Here is an 11,537-nt window from a genome sequence, read left to right on the forward strand (position 1 = left end):
ACAGCCATTTGCATTGAACAAGCTCCCGACAAACACATGGACGGCTCGAACAAGCCACGCGAAATCGGGCGATTAAGAAGCCATTCCGAATTTGGACCAGGATCACGTTGTGGTTTCAAGGGAGGAATGAGCCGGCATGGCGATGTATCAGGATTTTAGAGTTTGAATGAGCTGGAAACATAAAGCAGTGTCCAAAAACTTATGGTTTTGGAATGGGATGTTTAATACTTGTGACCTTATAGTGCACCAGGAGTACTTAAAGACCCTTCTGAAGTTGGTTCTTGGAGGAACCTGGTGATGAACCTTTACTTAAGATGCAGAGGTTCTTTATTGGTTGGCTATTATAGACAAGGGTGGCAAGGGTGGAGAATAAAAAGACCTTTTATCCTAGGTCAAATCTCAGATGCGCTATCAGCCGGTCGGGCATCTAGACAGAAGTGTTTGGCTATGTCTAGGGGTAGGATGATTGAACAGTCTAGCCATTGGTAGGTGACCCACCTAAAAAGGTCTATCATTTGAGCACACACATATATATACACACACACACACATCGCCAAATTTATTCAGACCCTTTATTCAGTACTTTTGGATTTAGGACTTTACCCCATTTTTCATGGTAGATCCTCTCAAGCTCTTAAAATTGCAACCAAACACAATTTGAGCGACTGAGGATCAAGGGACTTACTCAGGTGCCCAATAGTGGCAACTTGGCTGTGCACTTAAAGTTGTGGAAGAACACTAGCAAGGTACTGCTTAAATCCAAGGTCAAATCTCAGCTGCACTACTGGCCGGTCGGGCGTTTAGGCCAGAGATGTTCACAAGTGACAAAATACGAGTCCGAGTCAAGTCACGAGTCTTTAGGCTAGAGTCCGAGTCAAGTCACAAGTCTTTAGACTAGCGTCAAAGTCAGGTCACGAGTCTTTAGACTAGAGTCCAAGTCAAGTCACGAGTCTTTAGACTAGAGTCCAAGTCAGGTCACGATTCTTTAGACTAGTTCAAGTCAAGTCACGAGTCTTTAGACTAGAGTCAGAGTCAAGTCACGAGTCTTTAGGCTAGAGTCCAAGTCAGGTCACGAGTCTTTAGACTAGTCCAAGTCAAGTCACGAGTCTTTAGGCTAGAGTCAAAGTCAGGTCACGAGTCTTTAGACTAGCGTCAAAGTCAGGTCACGAGTCTTTAGACTAGTCCAAGTCAAGTCACGAGTCTTTAGACTAGAGTCAGAGTCAAGTCACGAGTCTTTAGACTAGAGTCCGCGTCAAGTCATGAGTCTTTACACTACAGTCTAAGTCACGGCAACAAGATGCTGTCATGCTGTCTAGGCAGACATGATTGGCTATGTCTGGAGGTAGGATGGTCAAACAAACTAGCCTGTCAGCGCGTTCTCAGTGCTGGTTCTAAGACGGGTAAAATAATGCACCAGTTGAGGTATGCAGACCAGAATGATCTACTGTGGCGACCCCTAACTCGGGACCAGACGAAAGAAAGCAGACAAAACGCTACCAACCAACAAATCAACCAACCAATCAAACCTTTACGATTTCTGTATTTTTCCTCTTTCGCAGATTCCTTCCCTTTTCGAATGCCAGCCGAGACAAAAAGTACGAAGGCCTGCTCCACAGCCGCTCCCCGTACGTCCACCCAGAGTACGGGACCAAGCACTTCCGAGAGGAGCACAAGGATCAGCTCCAAGGGAGAAAGGTAGAGTCACAGTCACATAGTCATAGCACAAACACACCCACCAGTACTCACACCTACGCCCAGTACAGCATGATTAAGCAGGGGGACAGAAAAAGACACCCTAACCTATGCTTGTGCCAGGCATTTGTCAAATCTGACAGCAATTTAATAAATACCCACAAGCAAATGAGGAGACACAGCTCGCCCCCTCGGCACCCTGAAGTCCCCGCATTAGGTAATTGAGTGTGTCTTTGCTGAAGGCCGTTGGTGGATGGAAGTTCTTTATTGGCTCTTACCAGCAGCCGCTGCCCTCCGTGTCCGGTGCGATTGCCTGGAAAAGCCTCCTCTGACTCCGCCTGCTGTTGATGCCGCTTGCGTATGCCCGGTCTGTAAAATTTCTTATATTAAAGACTTGCGGTTTGTTTAGGGAAGGCCCTTTCCTGTCCCAGGATGCCTATACATCTGTAAAGGAACTCCAGTCTGGATGGATTGCTGACCTCAATCAATTCAACACCTTTGGGATGAACTGGAACTTTATCAGTGTCCTTATAAAGGGAAACACTACAAGCCTAGCGGTTAAGGTGCTGGACTAGTAATCGAAAGGACATTGGTTCAAGCCCCACCACTGCCAGGTTCCTACTGTTGGGCCCTTGAGCAAAGCCTTTAACCCTCAATTGCTTAGACTGTATACTGTCAGTCGCTTTGGATAAAAGCGTCCGCTAACTGCCGAAAGTGTAAACATACATGTACATCCTCATAAATCACAGGTTGATTTGCATCTTTTTACAATATTATGTATGGTAGATGGTAAAAGACCTAAACAAAACATAAACACGCTTACTCTGACCCTGTCCCAACTTTTTCAAGCGTGTTCCAGATATAAAATTGTACATGTGTTTATATTTTTTATTTACAAGATACAATCAATACGTTTGGTTCCTTCTGTTGGGCCCTTGAGCAAAGCCTTTAACCCTTAATTGCTTAGACTGTACAGTATACTGTCAGTCGCTTTGGATAAAAGCGTCCGCTAAATGCTGAAAATGTAAACGTATATGTAAATTAGCATGATAATGCCATGCCAGTATGTGTTCTGTTATGAGTGTAGCAGGTGCAGCAGTGTTGTTAGGATTTATGAACACTGTTTAAGTTCCAGGCCTCACCCTGACCCTCTGTAGGTGTACAGCGATCATCCTCTTTTTTTTTGGGTTGATTTGCATCTTTTTACAATATTATGTACGGTAGATGGTGAAAGACACGCTTATTCTGACCCTGTCCCAACTTTTTTGAGTGTGTTCCAGGTATAAAATTCTAAATTTGTTTATATTTTATATTTCAAGATACAATCAAGTTGTATGTTTTTTTATACCTCATAACTCACAAATTCTTGGGTTGATTTGCATCTTTTTACAATATTAAGTACAGTAGATGGTAAAACTAAACTTAAACACGCTTATTCTGACCCTGTCCCAACTTTTTTGAGCGTGTTCCAGGTATCAAATTCTAAATTTAAGCATATATAGCATCATAAAGCACAGGTTGATTTGCATCTTTTTACAATATTATGTACGGTAGATGGTAAAAGACCTAAACAAAACATGCATGTTTATTCTAGGTGTACAGTGAACATCCTCTCTTTTTTTGGGTTGGAGCGCTGGGGAGGATCGATGGTTGGGGTACAGGACAACAGACGGGCTACAGTCAGTAACTTTATACCCAATGAAATACCCATCTTTACAGTAATTGTGGCCAATGACTAGGTGTACCTAATAAAGTGCTCATTGAGCGTATTAGCAACGAGTGCGAATGGCACACACCCTATTAGCACCCTAATAGCCTGCCAAACCCTGGCCGCCACCATCACGCCAGAGTTGATTCACTTGTTTTTGTTTTTTTACTCCCTTTCAAAAGTGTTGGGACGAAAACAAACAAACGGAGAAAATCGGTTCACCTTGACAGGCGCAACCTTCAAATCTAGCCGCTCCGTTTCCGTTCTATCGGAAGCCGCCGAGCTTGTTGATATGAGGAAATACTAATTCCCGCCGGGTACAAAGGCAATCCTTTGCCTCGCCTCGAACCGGGAATTAATTCTAAAGAGGAAATTAAACGGCACTTATTACACTGTCTAACTAGCAAGCCGGTGTCATTTGTCTGCGCTATGATATATGCGGCGTGTTTGCCTACCTCTGGTGCTTAGCGCTGAGAAATGCCGCGCTCGCGAACCTGTCCTAATAATGAATCTCCGCGTCCCCTCGTTCTCTTTTTTTTTGTTCCTTTCGCATCGACTCACGGGAAGATAATGATGGATATGGTGATTTTCGGCCGCATTTGTGATTAAATTGTACCCGTACCCACCCCCCCCCCCCCCCCACCCCCCGCTTGGTTTTGCAATATTCTCCTTTACTGCTTGTTAAGGTGGCAACCTGAGATGTGTGATTTGCTAACGTTAGCGTGCTTTAACCTGAAAGTGGCACGGTGTGATTTATCTAAACTGTATTAAAAAGTAATAATACATATACGCTATACAACTTGGCAGGTTGATTTGCTTCTTTTTACAATGTTATGTACGGTAGATGGTAAAAGACCTAAACTAAACGTAAACATGCGTATTCTGGCCCTGTCCCAACTTTTGAATTGAGTTCCAGGTATCAAATTCTACATTTAAAATCTGTATTTATATATATATATATATATGTACTCAAATCACATGTTGATTTGCATCTTTTCACAATATTATGTACGGTAGATGGTGAAAGACGGAAATTATTTGCGCTCTTGCGTAGAGAAATGTTCAATCGTGACAAGTGTGTAGAACAACGCCTGGCTTTGGCTTCCCGGGAAAATACGTCGCCCATATGCCATTAGATTAAAGACGCAGCAGCAAACAATGTCAACAACTATATAAGCAACGATATCATGAACTGGTCAGAATAATAACGCCGGTGTGTGCTATATATAACCAGTGCTTTACCCAGTGCTTTACCAGTAGGAGAGTAGAAATCAAAGCTAGCACCTTCAAAGACATCATTGCATTTAGCGAGCGTTGGAGACTCACCTTGGAAGCAGCGTTGGCTTTATTAGCTACGCTCCGCCGATATTCTAGCGTCTACTGTCTCGAATCTCGGCCTTCAAACAGCCAGACATGACAGACCTCATTCTGCACTGCGAGCGCTGAGCCTAAACAAAGAAGAGAATGCAAATGAGCGCTCGATTAGCACTTTGGATTTGGGGAAGAGGGTATCGCGAATGCCTCAAAAGACTTAGCCGAAACTGGACCACTTCTGAAAACTATAAACAGGCTGGAACAGGTTTGATTCAACGAATTGAAGACGACGGTTTGGTTTGCGGGTCACGTGACACACCAAGAGAAAGTCAAATTAGATTTTATGCAGTACGCTTGTACCCAGTGTTTACATTTAAATCCATCCTATCGTATGATCAGCCTGGTCAAGGGCGAGTCAGGACTTCACATACTTTATCAGTTCCCTACCTCCCTACCTATCGTTATTTTTACTAAACAGGCACAAATTCCCACAGACACGACCGACAACCTCTTAAAAAGCGGCCTCATTCATATTTCAATAGCCACAGATTTACACCAATCATCCATAACATTAAAACCACCTCCTTGTTTCTACACTCACTGTCCATTTTATCAGCTCCACTTACCATATAGAAGCACTTTGTAGTTCCACAATTACTGACTGTAGTCCATCTGTTTCTCTACATGCTGTTTTAGCCTACTTTTACCCTGTTCTTTAATGGTCAGGACCCCCACAGGACCACCACAAAGCAGGTATTATTTAGGTGGTGGATCATTCTCAGCACTGCAGTGACACTGACATGGTGGTGGTGTGTTAGTGTGTGTTGTGCTGGTATGAGTGGATCAAACACAGCAGCACCCCACTGTCCCTGCTGGACTGAGAATAGTCCACCAACCAAAAATATCCAGCCAACAGCGTCCAGCCCCGTGAGCAGCGTCCTGTGAGCACTGATGAAGGTCTAGAAGATGACCGACTCAAACAGCAGCAATAGATGAGCGATCGTCTCTGACTTTACATCTACAAGGTGGACCGACTAGGTAGGAGTGTCTAATAGAGTGGACAGTGAGTGGAGACGGTATTTAAAAACTCCAGCAGCGCTGCTGTGTCTGATCCACTCATACCAGCACAACACACACTAACACACCACCACCATGTCAGTGTCACTGCAGTGCTGAGAATGATCCACCACCTAAATAATACCTGCTCTGTGGTGGTCCTGTGGGGGTCCTGACCATTAAAGAACAGGGTAAAAGCAGGCTAAAACAGCATGTAGAGAAACAGATAGACTACAGTCAGTAATTGTAGAACTACAAAGTGCTTCTATATGGTAAGTGGAGCTGATAAAATAGACAGTAAGTGTAGAAACAAGGAGGTGGTTTTAATTTTATGGCTGATTAGTGTATAACTGGAGTGTTTTTGGCCTCCTCACACTTGACGGAAGTCGTTTCTTCACACAGGTGATGTACGAATAAAATAAGACAGATAGATAAAATAGGACTTTGGTATGGCGGACGCGTATTTCATCAGGCGTTCGAATAAAGCCGGATTATTATGCATTGCATCTCGGGTTTGGACTGATTACCATATACCATAAAGGGCTTCTTTTTTTTATCAGTCCGACCCTGATTGTTTTTCTGCCTGTAGATACACTTGGCCATTTCAAAGTCTATCTGAAAAAACACGTTCCTTAGAAAAAGAAAAGATGTGGCCATTGCACTTTGCTCTAATATTTTTATTCAATTTGAAAAAACACGACAACATCTGGCATGTTTTTCATCCAGGCAGTCTGGTTTCTCATTTCATTTAGTTTATTTCAATTGATTTCCATCAACCACTTCATCCTGGTCAGAGAGAGTCCAGGCAGGTCCAGTTTCACCAGGAAACTAGTGACGCAAGGCTAGAATTCCCCTGACCTGGGGTCTGTCTGAAACAGAGATGGGGACTCGGGTCTGTGACCCGAGTCTGAGTCGCACGCAAGTCGACTCCAAGCACCCCAAATTATCGTAGAAAGGCCACGATCACCTGGTCCAGCGTCCACAAACTTTCGCCCATTCTGTGCGAGAACAAGAGTCGGCGGCGTATGAAAGAGTCCTCCGCTGCAGCGGCTGGGAATTACATGGGCATCAACGTCTGGCTAGCGGACATAATGCAAACACGTCGGGGCTGGGTGCAGGCGCGTCGGACGCGTTAGGGCTTGACAGCGTCCCTTCTCAAAATAAGTGAAATTAATGGAGCCCTTTCGGTGCGCGACAAGGCCGCGGCACCCCTCTCGCACCGCTCGCGCTCGCAGGAAAAGTCGATACGTTTTTTATTACTCGATTGCGACCTACGTTCTGCGCCGTGGACGCTCGGCTGCTAATTGGTTTGGGGAAGAAAGAGAAAATAAATAAATAAATAAATACAATAAAGGAGACGCTGAACGGCTGCGTGCTGAAGAATTCTGAAACAAAAGACTTAATCTAACTTGAACCATTAGTCAATCCTGGATTAAGTCATTAAGTAATGGTTCCAGCTGAAGCTAAGCACAGAAGCAGATGTTAAATGCACGCTAATGCAGATGTTCCTCGATATTCCAGTCAGGCTGTCGAAATCACAGCTTATTTATTTATCCCCTTTGTCCTATGAGGTGTTTCAGTTGCTCACGTCAATACCAGGTGTAGAAAAATGTGGGGGAGCCTCTTATTCTGTTCCAAAAGGACGAGTTGTGTGGTTCGCCGCCTTGAACTCAATCCTACTTAACTACACTGGGATGAATCGGGACTTCCACTGTGAGCCAGGCCTACTCGAATGCCTAACTTGTATTAGAACCTTGTGGAAAGCCTTTCCAAAAGAGTGGAACTGTTAGAGCTGCAAACTGTGGTTTTGGAACGTGATGTCCAAGAAGCTTATGTCAAGGTGTTCACATACTTTTGGCTATTCCACAGTATGGGGACCCTCAACCCTAATTAATGATTTTTGAATGAATTGGAACATCGACTGTGAGAAAGGCCTTGTCTCAACCTCTCAAATGGGGTTTAATAAAATGGGCACAACAGTTCCAACAGACACTCCAAAATCTTGTAGAAAGTCGAGTTCATATTGACTCAGATGGTTTTAAAATGGAACGTCTAACAAGCTCATGGTCAGGTGTCCACATACTTTTGGCTACATGTGAGCAGTATTCAACCACCCCTGTTTCTGCCACATTCCAGAGCTATAAAACTGAGACAACAATATAGGGAAGGTCCTGTCCCAGCATGAAGCAAGTTCTACAAGACCTCAACCCTAATTAATGCTTTTTGGATGAATTGGAACACTGACTGTGAGCAAGGCCTTGTGTGACACCAGTGCCCAACCTCACAAGTGGGCACAAGTTCCCACAGACACTCCAACATCTTGTTAAAAGCCGAGTTCATATTGACGAACATGGTTTTATTGTGGGATGTCTAACAAGCTCATGGTCAGGTGTCCACATACTTTTGGCTACATGTCAACCATATTCAATCACCCCCGTTTCAGCCACATTCTAGAGCTATAAAACTGAGGCAACAGTATGGGGAAGGTCCCTTCATGTCCCAGCATGAAGCAAGTTCTACAAGACCTCAACCCTACTGAATGAATTGGAATGTAGACTGTGAGCACGGCCTTGTGTGACCGCCAACCTCACAAATGCTCTTTTAATCAAAAAGGCACAAGTTCCCACAGACAGTATTCAACCAGCCCTGTTTCAGCCACATGCCAGAGCTGTAAAACTGGGGCAACAGTATGGGGAAGGTCCTCTCCTGTCCCAGAATGAAGCAAGTTCTACAAGATCTCAACCCTACTGAACGATTTTTGGATGAACTGGAACGTCAACTGTGAGCACAACCTTGTGTGACGCCAGTGTCCAACCTGACAAATGGTCTTCTAACCAAATGAGCACAAGTTCCCACAGACACTCCAAAATCTTGTGAAAAGCCGAGTCCATATTGACTAAAATGGTTTTATTATGGGATGTCTAACAAGCTCATGGTCAGGTGTCCACATACTTTTGGCTATACCACAGTATGGGGAAGGTCCTTTCCTGTCCCAGCATGAATGTCACTTTGGAATGAAGCAAGTTCTACAAGATCTCAACCCTATTGAACGCTTTTGGGATGAACTGGAACATCGACTGTGAGCACGGCCTTGTGTGACGCCAGTGTCCAACCTGACAAATGCTCTTTTAACCAAATGAGCACAAGTTCCCACAGACACTCCAAAATCTTGTGGAAAGTCGAGTCCATATTCAGATACGTCTAACAAGCTCATGATGAGGTGTCCACATACTTTTGATAAAAAGAAAACTTTTCCTCCAGTGATTATTCGGCGCGGGCGCAATCCAGACGGTGTCCGCTCGCGTTTCCCGGGCATTCGTTAGCATCAGTGCGGAGCGGTGTTTACAAGGACAGTAGTGCCGCGCGTTTCCCGAGGCTAGCGCGCGGAGATGATTGTCGCGCCGGCCGATGCTGACTGACAGACGAATCGCCAGCGTGCCTGCGAGAAGGGGAAATCGGCGCCCCCCATCCACCCCCCCGGTCCATGACATTAGTTCGTCCTTCGTTTTTTTCCCCTCTTTTTCAAGTCGAAACAAAATATATAATTAATCCATCCGCATCCCTTCACAACCTCCCTCCATCAGTGTTCTCTCGCTTCTCTCCCGCTCCACTCAAAAAAACAAAATATATATATATATCTTTATTTTGGTCAGTCCAGGCTCTTTGAATGAACACAGATCTGGGTGTTTTAGAACGGTCCTGCCTCTAGGGGGGGTTAGTGAGTCCAAAGAAAAACGGCAACTAGGACAGTAAGACTAAAAATACCAAAGACTTTTTTTGCAATGCTGCAAAAAAATAGAGGTCGGGTTCGGCGTGGCGGCCCCGGCATTCATCATTAGCGGGCTGACCGGGCTCGGGATGAACTGGTAGGATTATGATGAAGAGGATGCGGTACCTACTGTAGCGGCTCCTCCGAAACTGGCATCACAGTAGAGCGTTCTGATGATTACGGCAGGGTCTGAATACTTCTTCCTAAATCCATGGTGTACATACACTGATCAGCCTTGTTTCTACACTCACTGTCCATTTTATCAGCTCCACTTACCATATAGAAGCATTTTGTAGTTCTACAATTACTGACTGTAGTCCATCTGTTTCTCTACATGCTTTGTTAGCCCCCTTTCATGCTGTTCTTCAATGGTCAGGACCCCCACAGGACCACCACAGAGCAGGTATTATTTAGGTGGTGGATCATTCTCAGCATGGTGGTGGTGTGTTAGTCAAGTCAAGTCAAGTCAACTTTATTTATATAGCGCTTTTTACAATAGACATTGTCTCAAAGCAACTTTACAAAATCCAGGACCAACAGATACAAAAACCCCTGTTGAGCAAGCCGAGGGCGACTGTGGCAAGGAAAAACTCCCTGAAAATTACAGGAAGAAACCTTGAGAGGAACCAGACTCAGCAGGGCCCATCCTTCATGGGTGGCCTGGAGGATACTTTAAATAAATACACGATTTACACAAATCATACAAACACAGAATTAAATGATCTAAAAGTCATAACTGGTAATAAATAGATAAAGTGTTAGTGTGTGTTGTGCTGGTATGAGTGGATCAGACAGCAGCGCTGCTGGAGTTTTTAAACACCTCACTGTCACTGCTGGACTGAGAATCGTCCACCAACCAAAAACATCCAGCCAAGAGCACCCCATGGGAAGCGTTGTGTGACCACTGATGAAAGATATAAGATGACCGACTCAAACAGCAGCAATAGATGAGCGATCGTCTCTGACTTTACATCTACAAGATGGACCAACTAGGTAGGAGTGTCTACTAGAGTGGACAGTGAGTGGACACGGTGTTGAAAAACTCCAGCAGCGCTGCTGTGTCTGATCCACTCATACCAGCACAACACACACTAACACACCACCACCATGTCAGTGTCACTGCAGTGCTGAGAATCATCCACCACCTAAATAATACCTACTCTGTGGTGGTCCTGTGGGGGTCCTGACCATTGAAGAACAGGGTGAAAGGGAGCTAACAAAGCATGCAGAGAAACAGTTGGACTACAGTCAGTAATTGTAGAACCACAAAGTGCTTGTATATGGTAAGTGGAGCTGATAAAATGGACAGTGAGTGTAGAAACAAGAAGGTGGTTTTAATGTTATGTAATGATCGGTGTATTTCTGACTGTCAGCCTATATTATACAACAGCAAGATTTTTTGAATGAGAATCGTAAACGTGCCACATTAATGATGCTGAATTTGCTTTAACGTTTTTGTTTTTCTCCCCCCAGCCGTTCAAGAGGGTCTTCACAACCTGCCACTTGTTCGACAAGTTTGGACGACTGTATTCCGATGCCGGGAAAATCGTCTAGAGAGGGAAATAAACCTAATAAAACAGGAATCGTGTTTGTTCGTGTACGTCCGGGTCAGAGGATTTCTGCCTGCATGTACTTTACACACATTTTACTGTATTTAATCTGCTGAAAATAAAAATAAATTAGTTGTTATGCTTGGTATGAGGTATGAGAACTAAACTGTATATTTATTTATTTATTTATTTATCAATTTATTTTAGTATTTTAGTATGTTGGGGGAGGGGCCTAAGCACACTTTAATTAAAGAGCATTTAATAAAAAGACAATATAATCACTGATGATGCAGTTGTAGCATAGTGGTTAAAGTACTAGACTAGTAAGCAGAAGGTTGCTGGTTCAAACCCCACCACTGACAGGTTGCCACTGTTGGGCCCTTGAGCAACACCCTTAACCCTCAATTGCTTAGACTGTATAATGTAAGTCGCATTGGATAAAAGCGTC

General features: G+C 44.2%; 1 protein-coding gene across 2 annotated transcripts in view; it reads left to right on the plus strand.

Moving 5' to 3' along the window:
* Positions 1-11,237, plus strand: part of spata17 (spermatogenesis associated 17) — a 37,455-nt gene extending 26,218 nt beyond the window's left edge. For both annotated transcript variants that reach the window (XM_063008071.1, XM_063008070.1), the window contains 2 exons: positions 1,560-1,695; positions 11,013-11,237. In XM_063008071.1, the coding sequence (XP_062864141.1) occupies positions 1,560-1,695; positions 11,013-11,093 (217 nt within the window). In that variant the 3' untranslated portion in view covers positions 11,094-11,237. The remainder of the gene's footprint in view (positions 1-1,559; positions 1,696-11,012) is intronic.
* Positions 11,238-11,537: the final 300 nt, after the last annotated feature.

Source organism: Trichomycterus rosablanca, chromosome 13, assembly GCF_030014385.1.
Source record: "Trichomycterus rosablanca isolate fTriRos1 chromosome 13, fTriRos1.hap1, whole genome shotgun sequence".
NCBI classification, from domain to species: domain Eukaryota; kingdom Metazoa; phylum Chordata; class Actinopteri; order Siluriformes; family Trichomycteridae; genus Trichomycterus; species Trichomycterus rosablanca.